General features: G+C 34.7%; 2 protein-coding genes across 3 annotated transcripts in view; both read left to right on the plus strand.

The window, feature by feature from the left end:
* The first annotated feature begins 2,056 nt into the window (after nt 1-2,056).
* LOC102604147 (replication factor C subunit 1) lies at nt 2,057-14,531 on the plus strand. Of its 2 annotated transcripts, none has more exons than XM_006343550.2 (23): nt 2,057-2,211; nt 2,327-2,390; nt 3,596-3,712; nt 5,121-5,645; nt 5,725-5,792; nt 6,022-6,097; nt 6,193-6,254; nt 6,340-6,476; nt 7,250-7,434; nt 7,536-7,724; nt 7,831-7,952; nt 8,024-8,231; nt 8,624-8,677; nt 9,210-9,379; nt 10,665-10,755; nt 11,622-11,803; nt 11,918-11,957; nt 12,290-12,414; nt 13,030-13,102; nt 13,178-13,270; nt 13,353-13,596; nt 13,964-14,014; nt 14,107-14,531. In XM_006343550.2, exons 2-23 carry the CDS (start codon nt 2,388-2,390, stop codon nt 14,271-14,273), a joined length of 2,982 nt encoding a protein of 993 aa, XP_006343612.1. In that variant the 5' UTR covers nt 2,057-2,211; nt 2,327-2,387; the 3' UTR covers nt 14,274-14,531. The 2 variants fall into 2 exon arrangements, with proteins under 2 accessions (XP_006343612.1, XP_006343613.1); XM_006343551.2 differs by having other exon boundaries at nt 13,967-14,014.
* A 1,106-nt stretch (nt 14,532-15,637) lies between these two features.
* Nucleotides 15,638-18,265, plus strand: part of LOC102604692 (uncharacterized protein Cbei_0202) — a 12,547-nt gene continuing 9,919 nt past the window's right edge. The window contains exons 1-2 of the mRNA XM_006343552.2: nt 15,638-16,039; nt 17,482-17,544. Coding sequence (XP_006343614.1) covers nt 15,698-16,039; nt 17,482-17,544 — 405 coding nt within the window. The 5' untranslated portion in view covers nt 15,638-15,697. The remainder of the gene's footprint in view (nt 16,040-17,481; nt 17,545-18,265) is intronic.

Raw genomic sequence — 18,265 nt, forward strand, 5'->3', positions numbered from 1 at the left:
CCCAATACTTGTATTGGTGGGAGGTGGCATGTGTAATGTGGAATTAGTTGATGAGTGTACAAGTTGACTCAGACACCACATTTATGAAAAATGATGCATGAATTGCTATGCGATGAATAAGGATTTTGTTTTAACTTATGTATTGTTAATATATACATTTTTATCTCACTATTGACTTCGCATAAGTAATACATGTATTATAATGTAAGTTATATCAGAATTAGTAATATAATATTTCAGTTTCTAGTATTATTTTTTGTGCATAGTGTCCCAGAGTTTAATACTGTACACCATACGTTATACTTAGTTGTACGATTATGATATTAGTTATTACGGATTTATATTGACAAATCAAACATTGCATGATATAATTTTTTTAATGAAAATTTAAAGGGAAAAAGGACAAATATATCCTTGAACTATCGTAAATGGTGCATAGATACCCTTCGTCATATTTTTGGGACATTGGTGTCTCTGCCGTGCAAAAACTAGAGCATATATACTCTTTACACTAACGAATATGCATGTGTCATAATCTTATCCACCGATCCGACATTTATTAAATATCGGATCGTCGGATAAAATTGCACAATGTGTCCCTATTTAGTCTTCCGTTAGAGTGAAGGGCATATATGCTCTAGTTTTTGGACGGCAGGGGAAACAATGTCCCAAAAGTATGACAGAGGGTATCTGCATACCATTTACGATAGTTCGGAGATATATTTAGCCATGGAAATTATTTTATATCTCAAACATAATGGATAAGACTAGAAGTAACTGGGCTCCACAAGTCACGTGCATGACCCATTAAATCACGTGCATTAACATGCACATCTATTTGAAGGATGTTAAAACCATTTGAAAGGTACCCTTCTTCGCGATTCACAAGAGATCGATAAAATATAATATATAAAAGTAACGCGCGATTTAGTAGTTATTTTCTTATATTAAATTATAAGTAGACATGGAAGATTATTTTTACTTTCAACGGGTAAAGAGATATCGTTATCTCAAAAGGATTTTATTAGTGTAATATAAATAATGGCCCAAGTGTATAATTATTCGATTCTTTTGGTGCGGCTATTCAACATCAAATATCAATCACAATTCACATCTCATAATTATTCAATTCTTTTGGTGTGTGACAAATTTGTTATCAAAGCTTAGTCTTTAGAAATTCATCACGTGTCTTTGAGGCTATGTCTAGTGAAGGTCTCATTACAAGTGTGAACCCCAACACATTTATGAACTTGTGATTGTTGCGACATTTTAGATCGTGCCAACGAAGCTAAGGTTTCTAATAACTATGCTAATGTATTGCTGATTGTTTGTGCCTTTTAGAAAAATGGCTCTTACTTATGTTGATGTTGCTATTCAACTAATGCTAGTGCCTGACATTCAGCCGCACAATCAATCTCACCAATTAATCTTTTGGTCATTCAGGCCGCCAATGTTGTTATAGAGAATGAGAATAAGACCCAAGTGTCTTCACCAACTCAATCATCTCCGATTGATCATGTCTCGCAGGTTGGTGGTGAATGTTATTCATTTGCTTACCACCTATTATGACAACTCTATCTAAATGAGCAAACATTGAAACAACCATTAAAGGTGAAGTAGCTAGGTTCAAGCATTTCTTGAGCTTGAATCCGCTTATAATTTTCAGCTCGAAGAACAATGATAAACCTTAAGTACTTTATTGATGGGACTTTCAAGGCTTTTAGGCCTAGTGGGTCTTTTTTGAGTTTTGGTCGAGATTCCTCTTAGTCGCGAAGCTCTGATTCCAACGAAATCAAATGCTCCTGGTTGATAAGGCCTATCTTTAATGCTCAGAAAAAAGTTCTTTATTCACCTCAATCTTCCATTGATTATTACCTTATCTCCTATTAATTTCAACGATTTACTTCAAATTTTTTTTATTTTTTTTACCATTTCAATTTTTTCAAATATGTTATGTTTAGTAAAATAAAGAAAAATATATCTATATTTAGTAAGCCCATAAAATTGAATTTATTGGGCTTGGGCCCATTACTCTATTCTAAAGCCCATGAAATTCTATTTTTCCAATTTCTCTCAATTAACCGGTTAAACCCCTGCCGGAAAAAAAGTCTCAACTCTCAAAACCCTACTACACCGGAGCGACGTTGAATGTAACTGCCGGTTAACTCGCTGCCTGTGACTCCATAGCTTGTCGGAAACCTACTACGATTGGTAATATGCTCTTACTTTTCCCCTTTTTCGAAGCAATTTTCCATGCAATTGTCTCGGTTTTCGAGGTTTGTATAGCGAAATTACTCATACATTTGGTTCATTTTTTTGTATGTAGGTTGGCAGTTTGAAGATAATTGAAATTTTGAAGGAGACATTGCTAATTGCAGATCACGAACATGGTAAATATTATCCTGCATTATTTTTCAGTAGCTTGTAAGATTTTAATACATGGGATTCTGAGAATTTTTTGATTTGTGGTAAGCTGAATGTTAATTTTCTCTGTATTGTACTAATTTAAACTTGTCTCAGATTCTATAATGCCTTTACTAAATCAAATTCAATTTTTTTTTCTCTCCACCGAACTTAGTCCCCTTGTTAAATTTCTCTGTATTGTGCCAATTTTAAGTTGTCCCAGATTCTAATATGCTTAACTAACCAAAGTTCATCTTTTTATCCACCAAACTAATAGTCTATTTGGCCAAGCTTTTGGGAGGCCAACAGTGGTTATATTTAAGAGGAGGGAGGTGTTTGACCAAATTTTTAGGAGAAAATAATTGCTTCCAGAGAGTAGTAGAAGTTGTTATTCAGTAGCTAAAAGAAGTTGTAGCTTTTTCTCCCCAAAAAATACTCCTTTGAAAAGCACTCGTGAGGAAAATATACTTAGAAGCACTTCTAAAAAGTTTGGTCAACTACTAATTGCTGCTTAAAAGTGCCGCTCAAACTTATTGGCCAAACTGCTTCTCACCAAAAGTACTTTCTTGAAAAGCACATTTGGAAAAACCACTTTTCATAATAAGTTGATTTAAGAAGTTTGGCCAAACAAACTATTAGGTTTTCTTTTGACATTTTCATAAACTACTTGTGTATAAGAAATGCCAGTATCTTAAACTTCATAGCGAATCATATTTGGGTACTTTGTGCAATTCACTTTTTCCACTATACCTGTTCAAACACATACAATTGCACACCTATAGAATATACCTTTAACTGATAGCAAGTATTAAGTCGTGGTTGCTGGGATTTTCAGATTGATGTATGTGGGTTAAAAGATGTGTTCTTCAAATATTTAGAATTTGAGCACCCAAGGGTGCGATGTAGTGGTCATTGACATGGGTTGAGCAACATGAGGTCTCAAGTTCAATACCCAGCAGTGACAAAAAGTCAAAAACAGTAGGTGATTTTTTCCCATCTGTTCTAGCTTGGGTGGATAGAGTTACCCAATATATGTTGATGGTGGGAGGTCGTAGGTATCCTGTGGAATTAGTCGAGGTGCGCGAAATCTGGCCCGAACACCACGGGCATAAAAACAAAAAAAAAATTAAAAATATTTAGAAACTGAGATGCATGGTTTGAGAGTTTGATGGTATAGTTCTATGTAATACAGTCAGATATCAGGAAATGGTTCATGAAGCAGCATGACAAAGGCACGGGTAATGGGAGTATGTCCAAGAATAGTGCAGCAGAAAAGCCTTCTCTCATTAGTCCAAAGCCAGAAAACCTGGTAAGTATTTTGAATGTGGATCATTTTTCCGAGTTCACTTGCTTTTATATTTACTCTGGTATGGTTGTATGACTTAAGTGTTTGATAATGTTGTTACCGGTTTGTTTCTTATTCTGTTTCTTGGAAACTTTTCTGACTGCCTGGAACGGCGGGGCTGGCTTGTTGCTTCTTTTTGAGATTTCTTGGGACAAATTTATTTCCTATGAGTGCCTTGACCCTAGGGTTCTACATGAGTTATTTAAGGAGAAACAGAAAGAATGAAATGGAATGGAGTATCAGAGTGTTAGAAATTATGGTAGAAGATTAAGAAGGGGAAATTTAACTAATCATATATATATATATATAAAAGAGAACCTTAGGCCTGCCTACGTGGTGCCACCACAAACCATAATTCACTTTTAATTTATTTATTTCCAAAACTAGCCTCCCCCTTTCATGAAAAGTTGTGACAGTTATGAAAAGTTGCGACTTTAATGAAAATTGTAACTTTAATGAAGAGCTGCAACTTTTATGAAAAGTTGTGACTTTTATGAAAAGTTGCGACTTTTATGAAAGGTTGTGGTTTTTCTAAATGGTTGCAACTTTCCAAATAGTTGTAACCTTTCTGATAAGGCAGAATAAATATTTTATTCATACTACCATTTGTTGTCTATAAATAGAGAGATTTCCTCTCTATTTTGAAAACAACGAAAATTCTGAACCTCTTCTTCTTCTTCTTCACAATTAAATATTTTATGTACTTTACTCATGTTGAGTGGCTCAGTGACACCATTGCTTATGTTACATATCCTGGTATGTATTTTTACAGTCATTATTTTATGCTTATGTTATTAAGGATAAATGATAAGATGTAGTAATTTTCATTTTCCTTTACATTTTGAATTTTTAATATAAGATAATATAATGTTTTAGTTTTAGTGGCTAGGTTTTAAGTATTATTTTATATATTTTGTGATATTAAATTCCCGTACGAAGCACGGGTAATTTTACTAGTTTAATATAATTTGGAACTTCCATGAGAACTTAGTGTTTTCTGCACTAAGAATCTTAAACTTCTGACGTTAACTCCTTGTTTCTATCTTTTTTGCAGTAAATTAAAAAGTGGTCACCATCAATTAGTCCTGTAGAATATGATTGATCTTTGTTGATTTAGAACACATCAATATATGAATTTATCTTTCTAAATACAACAACAACAACAAATAAAGAATATGATTGATCTTTAAATTTTTTAATTATCTCATTGTTGGGTTTTTTAGATAGTAGGTAGAGCTTTTGAGATGGTGGAATGTTTCTACTGGAATCATCAAATGCAATTTTCTAAAATTTGAGAACCTATGATAGACATCAGCCTCTTTTTGTTTTTTTTGTTAATCTTATTTTTTTTCTTCCATTTAATGGACACCAGGTACAAGAAGGACAAGAGACTACCAACAGAAGGAAAACTAGTAAATATTTTGCTACAGACAAGGTGAAGGCAAAAGAAGAAAAAGTTGAGGAAGTGTCAGCAAAAAGAAAAGCTCAAAGTACTGCTGGAAGTTCATCAGCTAATGAGAGGCCACCAGCTGCAAAAAAAATTCACAAAGCTGAGGATGATGATGACTTTGTACCATTGGTATCTGGAAGGGGATCTGCGCAGAAAAATGTGATCAGTGATGATAGTGACGATGATCTTAAGAACAAAAAATCTGATCTCAAACCTGGTGGAAGAGGGCGGGGAGGACGGGCAGCTAAGACCAGTGGAAAGGGTGTCCCTCTTGATGAAAGTGAAGATGATGCCTCAGCTGTCAAGGACAACAAATCTGGTGGACGAGGGCGTGGTGGTAAAGGACCATCTGCAGCACCAAGCGGTGGACGAGGTAGAGGTGGTGGAGGACGGGGAGGTTTCATGAACTTTGGTGAAAGAAAAGACCCTCCTCACAAGGGGGAAAAGGTAGAATCGTTGCAGAAGCTAACTTCTTTTGGTAAGAAGTTGTCTGAGTTAATAAAAATGTGGTCTTTCTGCTTCGCAGGAAGTTCCTGAAGGTGCCCCAGACTGTTTAGCTGGTTTGACTTTTGTAATTAGTGGAACTCTCGACAGGTACCTCATTAGTCTGGTTGTATATTGTTGAGTGATAGTCTGGGGATAAGCACTGCACACGGATTTTTGCATAAATTTCTTTATTGCTTATAAGCATGTAGAACCCACTGCAAGAGTGCACTATGTAGTGGGTCAAGTCTTTTCGTCTGTGTTACTTTTTTAACTTGTCTCGGGATTTGATATGTGAATGACATAAAGCTTGACATGCATTTCTTTCTCATTCTTTCAGTTTAGAAAGAGAAGAAGCTGAGGATTTGATTAAACGCCATGGTGGTCGTGTCACAGGATCTGTTAGCAAGAAAACGGTATTGTCTTTGCTTACAAATTTTGCTAAACCTAATGGTTCTTTGTTTGCTAAGCCTAATTGTTTTACGGTGTTCTTCATATGGTTCTGTTGTAGACTTATCTTTTATGTGATGAAGACGTCGAGGGACGGAAATCATCTAAAGCCAAGGAGCTCGGGTTTGTCCAATGTCAATGCATATTCTAATTTCCCTTATTCATTTGTTACTGCACTAATATTGATATCCTATACTTTTGCCACTAGAACTGCATTTCTCACTGAGGATGGTTTGTTTGAATTGATCCGGTCATCGAAAAAATCAAAATCAGCTACACAACCCGAATCAAAGAAATCTGCGGACATCATTGTTTCTTCTGGAAAGAGAAATTCACAAAATACAAGTAATTCCAAGTCTCTTTTGCTTTCCGTTTTTACTTTGTTAATGACTTGTTTATTTCTAGTGATGATATAGACAGTCTTAAATAAGAGATGAATTGGTTTATGATTTTTTTGAACAGTGTCCTCTAAAGTTCAGTAGGCATTTCAAAAAGAAAAGAAAGCAGGAAAATGTTAAATGTCGGACCAAACTCTTGAAAACAAGAATTACTTGGGAATACCAAAAAGTCTTAATGGTTTACTGAAAGAAAAAGATAGCATCCATTTTTTCTTCATCCAAAAAAAGAAAGAAAAAGAAAAGAATATCATCAATTCCTGTAGCCATTTAAATGATTGGGACTATAAGAAACCATCATTTACATTTCAAATTTTGTCTGTTACAAGTTAAGACTTTGAATTGATTCTAATAAAAGACAATGCTTGAAAGTTAAGACACTAAGATAGCGGCACAACAAAAATAGGCTCTCCATACCCTTCGGGGTGGCCCAGTGGTTTGGGCTTGGGACTTCCATGTTGGAGGTCTCAAGTTCGAAACCCCTTGCCAGCGAAAGCAAGGGGTTTACCTTCTGGGTCGAGCTCGTCGCACGGGGCTTGCCTAGTGCGGGTTACCTCCTATGTGGTTTGCGAGCTATTGCATAGGAGCGGGGGTTTTACCCTGGGCGCACCCAATAGAGCACTGTGTTACTGCCTTTCTGGTGCCTCTTATACTGAGGTGATAGTTTCACATTCTTGACTTTGGGATTTCATGGTCTAAAATGCGACAACGTTGGTTTTTTAGGTGATGGAACTGGAAGCACTGCCACAAAGATTCTAGCTGCCAAACCATTGGCACCTAGTGCATCTCCTGCCAAAAGTAGTGCATCTCCTGCCAAGAGGAAAACCCAAGCTAAAGAGTCTTTACTACCATGGACAGAAAAATACAGGCCCAAAGCTATTGTAGACATAATAGGAAACAAGTCACTGGTATTCTTCTACGTTGCTTTCTTTCTTTCTTTAATGGCTATACTTTTAAATTAAAAGATATCACCTGGAGTAACTTTACCTTCTATGTGGTACATGTTCAGGTGGAGCAGATTCAGCGTTGGCTAGAGAGCTGGGATGAGCATTTTCTAAAGGCAGCTAGTAAGGGTAAGGGGAAAAAACAGAATGACTCTGGTGCTAAAAAAGCAGTTCTGTTGAGTGGTATGCCGGGTATAGGGAAGACTACATCAGCAAAAGTGGTTAGTCAGATGCTGGGTTTTCAAACCATCGAGGTATTTTCCTTCTAAATGGTGAAAATTTGCAGACTGTAATTTAGTCATTTTTCACTTACACTTCCATTTCTGTTGGATTAATATAACAGCACCTTCCTTTGTTTAGGTAAATGCTAGTGATAGTCGTGGAAAGGCCGACTCAAAAATTGAGAAAGGAATTAGCGGAAGTACTGCTAATTCCATAAAAGAACTTGTTAGCAATGAATCTCTAAGTGCTAATATTGGCAGGTATACCTCTACTCTCTTGGATGTTCAAAATCAAAAGTATGATATGACACAATCCATGTTGATAATTGCAGATCACACCATCAGAAGACTGTTCTGATTATGGACGAGGTTGATGGCATGTCTGCTGGAGATAGAGGTGGTGTTGCTGATCTTATTGCTAGCATCAAGATCTCGAAAATTCCTATTATCTGCATTTGCAATGATCGCTACAGTCAGAAATTGAAGAGCCTTGTCAATTATTGCCTACCAATTGTCTTCCGTAAACCAACTAAGCAGCAGGTTATGTATAACATTTATTCCTTTTAATATTTTCTTGTGGATGTTCCTATGGAACTAGTTATCCTCGTGAGAAAAATATAATGCACAAGAGCAATAATAAGATGGTATAAGTAGTAGTGTTGGATGATATATTCATTCTTCTGACACTTTGTTATCTTTACTTGATTTGAATTTTAGTACTTAATTTTCGCCAAATTATGCGCTATTCTATGCTAGTCAGTTTACCTTCCACATATTGCCTCGTTATGGACAAAATCCAAACCATCCTTGCTCCCGTAATGTTCTCTATCAACGATGTTTCTGGTGTTCCTTTCTGGATCTTTTATGATAGACATGAGGTGAAAATATTGGTTGAAAATTTGATGGCTAATAGTGAGAGTATTCTTTGGCAGATGGCAAAGAGGTTAAAGCAAGTGGCAAATGCTGAAGGCATTCAAGTCAATGAGGTTTATTCTCTTTCAACAACTTGTACAAGTTTTTATTAGTACATGTTGAAGAAAATGTTGATAGTAATATTTGGAACTGTATTGTTGAGTTCAAAAGCCACCATCCCTGATAAAATGTTGTTTTCACTTGTTCACATTTGTGTACTGTTATACTTTGGTTTGATATTGTTGGTTTGTTGAAGTGCATGATAAAGTAATCCAGGTCTGAAACACCCAGATGGAGACCTATGAATTTTTATGGAGAAAATAATAAGAGATCTTTTTTTAAAAAAAAAAAAATCAAGTAAGCAATGTCCAATAATAGTTGAACAGTTAAAACCTTTTTCTATTTATGCATGTGGTGGGAACCGCGAGATGTATTGGTGACAAGATAACCTGGTTGAGATCTTTCCTGCATAAATGTGTTATATCATATATAATTTGGTGGTGCTACTACAAAACATTGGGAAAAGAAATTCCTTTTTTGTTGTCTGGACAGATACCCATCAACTTTCTGAGATTCATGATTGTTTTTCTTCTTCTGCCTTTCTAGATTGCTCTTGAGGAATTGGCAGAACGTGTTGGAGGAGATATGCGTATGGCTCTAAATCAATTGCAATACATGAGTCTCTCCAAGTCTGTCATCCAATACGATGATATAAGACGCCGCCTTCTAAGCAGTTCAAAGGATGAAGACATCTCACCGTTCAAAGCTGTAGAAAAGTATGCATGTATTAGATTCAACTTCCGTTTCTAGTATTTTGCCATATAATTGCTAAGCTTTTTCCCACATATGCATTGCTATGTTGGGTTCTCTCAGTGCTGTGTGCAAATATATGTGGGAATCACCATCTCCAGTACCTTGTGTGCTATTGAACAGATTAAACAATAATTAGTAATATTTGGAATAAAGCACTTAAAAAAATATCTACCTCCTCTAATTATCCATATTTCATTCACGGGTGATTCATACTAAAATGGGGTATGGGGTAATGGGGTAGAGCTACTATAAAAAGGTAGGATAAAGGATAAAATTTGATTATTAAATAATAAGTAAAACAAAAGGTAACGCCATGATCACACCAAATCGGTCGTTACACAAAATGGAACTTTTCGTCGTAACAGAACGATGAATTCAACGATATAATACAATAAATTTAAGTAGCAATTGTATTTAAACTAACAACACAATACAATACAATATGTAACAACAATAAAACAGCTCTGTTTTCATAACCATATACTGTGGTATTTTTTTTTTTTGATGACTAGGGAAACCCGCAGCCGCTACCCTTTGGGTGCGCACAGGGTAAAAACCCTGCTCCTATACAATAGCTCGCAAACCACATAGGAGAGGTAACCCGCACTAGGCAAGCCTGGTGCGACGAGCTCGACCCAGAAGGCAAATCCCTTACTTTTGCTGCCAAGGGGTTTCAAACTTGAGACCTCCAACATGGAAGTCCCAAGCCCAAACCACTGGGCCACCCCGAAGGGTTACTGTGGTATTTGTAATAGCCCTATAATACAACCTGACCTGTTGACTAAATTCTAAAGCTCAGTTCAATGGCTTTGAATACGAAGTACGTTCTTGATGTTTCACATCACTCAGCATACCAGTATTGCTTGAAACTAAGCAGAAATTCCCTATTAATATGTCCTGTGGGAGTATAGGATTGGGACCTCTCCTTCTATGGACATTGTACTCTGATAGGATTGGTATATTTTGTCACTTGCTTTGGATATTGCAGTTTGTTACAAATTTACATTTTCTTGAGATATGGATTCTATTTAATTGCATTTACTTCGAATTCTGCCATAAATAGCTTGCAATTTCCTGGTGAAAGATCTCACTTTAGTACTTTCATGCGACTACAGCATGCATTTCTATTGCATCGTACTTTCACACTCAGGTCTTGGCATAATTTTTTTTTTGAGATAAGGGTAACTTAGGTCTTGGCATAAATTTTATTTCTTAACTGATCAGTTGTGTTTGTTTCTGTGTTGATAGGCTGTTTGATTTTAATGCCAAGAACTTGAAAATAGATCAAAGAATTGACCTAAGTATGAGCGACCCAGATCTTGTCCCGCTTCTTGTCCAGGTACTTTAGACTCCATAAGGTTATTATTTCTTCTTGAAATTTACTGTTATTTAAGTTAATTTTTTTTAAATGTCCCTGCTTAGTTTTCTCTATATCACTTTGAGACCTTGTAGAACTTTGAGTATTCATTTAAGTAGGAATAATATAATCAGTTGAAACTGGCCACTTTGTTGCTATCTTTTTTCTCTTTAAGTTTTAGTATTCCATCTTGTCTGTCCTAATTAATTTCTCTTATTAATTTTCCCAGTTTGTTACCTGATCATTCATCTTAAAATGACATGGCCTGAGCAAACAATTTGGCAGTTTTCTTGTATCTTATATTAAACTAGTATAATTAGGCCCTCTTTGTTAGTTGTTCCTATTCTCTAAGACACTACTGCTGTTATATGATAGCTATGAAAATATGTGTTAACTTTAAGTCTTGCTTCCATCCTTAATTTGTCTTGCATACTTATTTGTGTCCTTTAGATTGCTTTATTTCCACATATTGATAACTTCGTTGTGTTTGAGAGAAGACAGTTGTCTGTAGAAGTGCTGAAGGGCTTTGTTCCTGCAAGATGTTTGGGCAGTGTTGTATTAGGTTCTATACTATAAAGCTGACTGTATGCTTCAGATGGTTCACTTTACTTTTTTCTTTCCTTTTGTTACTCGCTATTGTTCTTGATTTTCATTTGTATCATCTATCCTGTATCAATTGCCTTATAAACGAGTCGTAGACAACATAAAGCTAATATTTAAATGGTATAGGTTTGTCATTGGTATATTGGGATTTCAAAGCTTCGGAGAAAGTGTCAATATGGTTTTAAAATATTTTATGAGTAGACCTCCATATGTTTTTGTATAACTGTTTCCGAATGTGATGGCAGGAGAACTATCTCAACTACAAACCAAGTTCTGCTGGCAAAGATGATAATGATTTAAAGCGGATGAGCCTAATTGCGCATGCTGCTGACTCTATTGCAAATAGTGACTTAATAAATGTACAGATTCGAAGATACCAGCAGTGGCAACTTTCTCCAGCTGGTTGCCTTTCGTCTTGCATAATTCCGTAAGACATATTTTAAGATTCTTGTGTTTAGTTGCATTGTAAGTTGACTTTATCTTATTATGTTGGTGGCCTCTTTCATCGTTCCTTTCTTCTTTTTTTTCTCCCTCATTTTAGTGCTTCTTTGTTGCACGGACAGAGGCAGACTCTTGAGCAGGTGATTGTTGCTTCTTGTTCTCCATCTCTAATTTCTGATTTGCTCCTTTCTCTTAATTCTGATGGCTGAATTTAAGTTGGTCTAGAGATACTGTTATACTATTAGCTTTCTTAGATAGTTACAGGTGCTTCGGTATTGGTATTTAATGCCGAAAAGTTGAGTTGTATTTCAAAGGTGTTGTCTCAGTATATGATCCTATGATTTCTTCTATGATAATCTTTGCCTGCCATTTATCAGCTTTGCCAGAGTTTTCACTTGAATATAATTTAATTGCCATCCAATCCGGACTTGTTTGAGGCCTTCTAAATTTCAGTGGGTGTTAAATGTTGCAGGGAGAGCGCAACTTTAACAGATTTGGTGGCTGGCTAGGAAAGAACTCTACAATGGGAAAGAATTACCGGATTCTGGAGGAATTGCATGTTCACCTACTCGCATCTCGTGAATCATATCTGGGAAGGTACTTTCTTCTGTATTTAGTTTAAAACATATTAGTTTTCTTCTCACTTGTCTTCTAACCTGATACATGTCATCTCATTCGATCTGTGCTTTGAGTGCTTTCAATAATCTGATCTATCAGAGCACATGTTCTCTTTAATTGTTATCACTGTTTCCTAATTTTCTCCATCTTATGGTGAATTTAATTTTGTTTCTAGTTCTTTCTAATTTCCCAAAATATAAATATTAAGATCTGGTACACAAGCACATCCTTCTTTCAGACAATTGTTCTAGATTCAGAACTTGTTGAAATTCTTTTTCAATGCCTACATAAGTGTAGTTGAAGTTAGAACTGTATAGATAATCTTCTTAAGCGAATGGGGTTTCCATGATGCATTGTCTTGTCCTACTCCTCTTCTGCATGGGTGATAGTGTTAATCGATTGTCGAAGAATTAATGATTGACTAAAGAACTTTTGAAGCATTACCTATGGCAGGATTTTCATGTTTTGTGTACACTTCTCTTCCAAAATTTGGAAGTCAGTCAAAGTTCCTTCCAGTCATTTCTTCCTGCACAGGCAGAAATAGTCTTTATGCATCCGTGGCAGTTGCTTACCGTATCTTCTCATACATTTCAGGGCAAACCTGAGACTTGACTACTTTTCTCTTCTTGGAAAGAAGTTGACAGATCCATTAAAAATGCTGCCTAAGGTGGATTATTCATGCTTAACCTGAATCTCGTTGTGTATATTTGTTTGCGTAGTTATATATGAATGTAATATCCAGGATGAAGCTGTAGAGAATGTTGTTGCTTTTATGGATTCATACTCTATAAGCCAGGAGGACTTTGATAATATTGTGGAGATATCAAAATTCAAGGTATACCATTGTTTTCAGTCTTCTCCTAATTTTTGTGATGCACTTTTGAAATCTGCTCATGTGTTGACTGCATTTGCACCAGGGACATCTGAATCTTCTGGATGGTGTACAGCCTGCTGTGAAAGCGGCGCTGACAAAGGCATACAACAAAGGAAGCAAATCACGTGTAATTCGCACAGCAGATTTAATTACCCTTCCTGGAATTAAAAAAGCTCCAAAAAAGCGCATTGCAGCAATGCTGGAGCCACTAGATGAAGGTGTAGCTGAAGAAAATGATGAAACACTGGCTGAAGATGAAGAGAATTCATCAGAGACAGAAGACATAGGTATACCCCCTACTCAGCTTGCCCATTAACAGGACGATAATGTACCATTCAATAATTTTACCATTACTGTTGACTGAAGATTCTTAAAGATAAGATAATTCCTTCGGTATGAGTTGCATCTTATAGTTAAGAAAATAGCAGTTGCGAAGAATCATGTACATTATAGTTTTCTTCCCTAGTGTCTTTGCAGTAAGCATTTTGTATTGTTCATATTTCAATGAGGTTTGTACTTCTCATTAGGGATACCGGTTTTTTTCAGAACATTTGTAGGTCATGATATTTCTCTAATATAGAAGAAGAGTGTAATTCTTTTACCATAACTGGGAGTTGTATTTAATGATGTTATTGCATGTTTCGGTTAACTCAGCAGATGTTGGGAAAAAATTGCAGTCGGATCTTCAGAGTCTCAGTTCGAGAGGTTAGTGACATTCTAGAACAATTCCATCTTCTTCTGCAATTATTTAACACACTTTTTCGTTTTTCTCTTGATCTTTTTTTCCTTTACAACAGGGATCCAAGTAAACATGGACTTGAAGGGTGCCGGGAGTTCAGGTGGCAAGAAGCCGTCTGCAGGGAGAGGAAGAGGAAGAGGAAGTTCTAATAGCAGTGCAAGCGCTGAATCCTCAGGTAAGAGAGGTGGCCGGGGTTCTGGAGCTGCTGCCAAGAGAAAGAGGTGAAAGCTGAAAACATCTCCCTGACCTAATTTTGTCGGTTACAATCATCGGAAGCTGCAGTTTCCCCGGTCTTCTTCCTTGGGAAAAGAAGCATTTAGGAAACTTGTTTTAGCTATTTGTGTAAAAAAGAGAGGTTCCTAAGTTGATTTATGTATATTCTACTTGAAATTGATGAATGCTTATTTTCTGTTAATAGTTTTGGTTTGATTCTCAAATTTTGGCGTCTATTGCCATTGTCATGTTCATTCTGTTTTACCATCACTATAACTCTTCATTTGCTGTGGGATGTGGCAATATAGCTAAGTATTTCTTATGGTAATGCCAACATCAAATTAAGGGTTGTTTTGGCTTTAAAAAAATCATGTTTTGAAGCTTAAATTGTCTTAAACAAAGTTAGTACTTTTTCTTAATAAACATGAATATCTTATAATTTATGAAAACTATCTAAACTTTCTCAATCCTCGTATGATATGATCTTTCTGAATGTTTATAAAAAAGATATCTGAATATCTTTTGGCGTTTCAAACAATAAAACACTAAAATATGTACCTATATGTTTTCTTTTATAAATGTTTGTAATTATATGTTATAATAAATTTTTAAATATCATTGAAATATGTGTCTAACTTTGTTCAAGCTCAAATCTTAAATATCATTGAAATATCAGTCGCGACGATCTATTAAATAATATACTTGTTTTCGAAAGGTGAACAACGAGTTTTAATTCATGATTATTATACTCTTTTAAATAACATACCGCCACCACAAACCAGAATTCTCTTTTAATTTATTTATTTACAAAACTAGCATTCCCTTTCTATGAAAAATAGTGACTTTTATGAAATGTTGTGACCTTTCTGAAGGGTTGCAATTTTTCCAAATTGTTGTAACCTTTCGATTAGGTACAATAAACATTTGTTCACACTACATTTTGTTGTATATAAATAGAGAGATTTTCTCTCATTTTAAAACAACGAAAATTCTGAACCTCCTCTTCTTCTTCACAATTAAATATTTGTGTACTTTTTTCCTGTTGAATGACTCACTGACACGTTTGCTTATGTTACATATCCTGGTATGTATTTTTACAGTCATTAATTTATGCTTATGTTATTAAAGATAAATGATAAGATGTAATAATTTTCATTTCCTTTACATTATTAATGTTTGTTACTACGTAATCTTGTATGTGAGATAATATAGTGTTTAAGTTTTAATGACTGATATGTTTTAAGTATTATTTTATAAATTCCATGATATTAAATTTTTCGTGCGGATAATTTTACTAGTTAATAACTAATCTGGAATAATTATTTATAATAATTCACCCACTTTTAGAAATTTACATATTTTGTATCAATAACCAAAACCCCTTCTAAAACCCCCCACATCCCAACTAAAATCTTATCTCCTCCAAATTTTCAACCATGTCCATGGCTTCTACCAAGAATTTAGTCCCTTCTCATTTTTCATTCTTGAATTCAAATCCCAAATTCACATTCCCAAAAACTCAATCTTTTTCATTATACTCAAACCCCTTTTGCATTACATGTTCAAAGAAGGTTAAAAGAAGAGGAAAATTGAGGTACCCATCTGAGAAAAAGAAGCTAAAACAGCAACAAGAAGCTCAAGTTGATGTTGAAAACAAATTTGAAGGGATTTGGAGGCTCTCAAAGCTTAGTGTTTCAGTTCATAAAGACCCTGGAAAAGATTTCTTAGGTGTTTCAGATGCTTTACTCCAAGAAATTGCTAAAGTTCTTGAATTTCCGGTAAAAATGTTAACTTTGGAATATATTTAACTTTTTTTTGTTTGGTGAAAGTAGTAGAGATTGCTAAAGTTCTTGAAATTCTGGTAAAAAAGTTAACTTTAGAATGTATCTGAGTTTTTCATTGAGTGGAAGTAGTACACATTGCTAAAGTTATTGAATTTCAGATAAAAATGTTATCTTTAGAATATATTTGAGTTTTTCTTTTGTTGAGTGAAAGTAGTAGAAATTGCTAAAGTTCTTGAATTTACGGTAAAAATGTTAACTATAGAATATATTTGAGGTTTTCTTGGTGAGTTGAAGTAGTAGAAATTGCTGAAGTTCTTGAAATTTTGTTTAAAAAGTTAACTTGGAATATATTTGAGGTTTTTTATTGAGTGAAAGAAGTAGAAATTGCTACAGTTGTTGTTCTGGTTAAATAGTTAACTTTAGAATATATCTGAGTTTTTTGTTGAGTGGAAGTAGTAGAAATTGCTAAAGTTCTTGAATTTCCGGTAAAAAGGTTAACTTAAGAATATATGTGAGTTTCTTTTTGTTGAATGGAAGTAGTAGAAATTGCTAAAGTTCTTGAATTTCCGGTAAAAAGGTTAACTTAAGAATATATGTGAGTTTCTTTTTGTTGAATGGAAGTAGTAGAAATTGCTAAAGTTCTTGAATTTCCGGTAAAAAGGTTAACTTAAGAATATATGTGAGTTTCTTTTTGTTGAATGGAAGTAGTAGAAATTGCTAAAGTTCTTGAATTTCCGGTAAAAAGGTTAACTTAAGAATATATGTGAGTTTCTTTTTGTTGAATGGAAGTAGTAGAAATTGCTAAAGTTCTTGAATTTCCGGTAAAAAGGTTAACTTAAGAATATATGTGAGTTTCTTTTTGTTGAATGGAAGTAGTAGAAATTGCTAAAGTTCTTGAATTTCCGTTAAAAGTTGACTTTAGAATATATATTTGAATTTTTTCTTGTTGAGTGAAAGTAGTAGAAATTGCAAAATGAAAATTGTGTTTTTAGTTTGTGTTTAGTTAGTCTCACTTAATAGCCTAATTTGATTTTGGTCGCCCATTTGAGCAATTTTTTGTAGAAATAAATTCAGTGAGCATTAGAATATACTTGAGTTTTCTGTTGAGTGAAAGTAATAGAAATTGCAAAATGAGAATTGGTTGTTGAGTTTGTGTTCAATTAGTTTCATATTAAATAGCATAATTTGATTTTGGTGGTCCGTTTGCTCACTCATTATAGAAATATTTGAAGTTTAAACTGTCAATAGTATGTATTTAGTTAGAAAGGATACATATAAGATCAATTGATAGTCAAATTTATTGTTATGACTTCAAAAGTCAACATTAGGCAGAGGGAGTTTTTGTATTTTAAATTTTGGATTTCTGGTAGATTCAGTCAGCTTTAGATTATTTTTGCATTTGATGTCAAAAAGTGCTCTTCTTATCTATTTTGTAGGTTGCTTCAATGTTGCCACAGGAGGCATTTAAAGTTGTTAGAAAATCTTTTGATGCTCGCAAGGTTCGTTTCCCTCGAAGCAACTCTTTTGAAACATTCCCTCTATATCAGGGTTGAGTTTGTTTTATATATCAGCTTGTGTTTTCTTGCTTCTGTATCAAGTAACACGTTGATTTTCTAATATTATATATTTAACCATCTTACATTCCAATATAACTGTGAGAAATATAGGAGAAGAATATTATTGAATTGTTGTTGTGTCTACATTATTACATTGAGACCCTATTTATAGACCCTAGAATACAATCCTTTACCAAGTAGGATACTATTTAGTATTCCTATTTCTATTTCTATTTCTATTCCTATTCCTATTCCTATTCCTATTCTAATAGAATTGTATAAACCTATTCTAATAGGATTGTATAAATCTATTCTTGTTCTAATAGGATTGTATAAACCTATTCTTATTCTAACACTCCCCCTCAAGCTAGTGCATACAATTCATGTACCTAGCTTGTTACAAATGTAATTAACACGAGGACCGATGAGGGGCTTGGTGAGATACCTTCAAGTTGATCACTCGACTTCACAAAATTGACAATCAATCTCAATGTGCTTGGTCTTCTCATGAAATACTGAATTTGATGCATAATGCTTATAAAACACAGAGTGATAAAATTACAGTGTTGAATTACCCAAACCAAACTTGCAAAGATTGTTTCAGACCATAAAGTGACTCACATAATCGACATACAAGGCTACTAAACTCCCCCTGAGCAACAAA

The sequence above is a fragment of the Solanum tuberosum genome, unplaced genomic scaffold (genome assembly GCF_000226075.1).
Source record: "Solanum tuberosum cultivar DM 1-3 516 R44 unplaced genomic scaffold, SolTub_3.0 scf00047, whole genome shotgun sequence".
NCBI classification, from domain to species: Eukaryota; Viridiplantae; Streptophyta; class Magnoliopsida; order Solanales; family Solanaceae; genus Solanum; species Solanum tuberosum.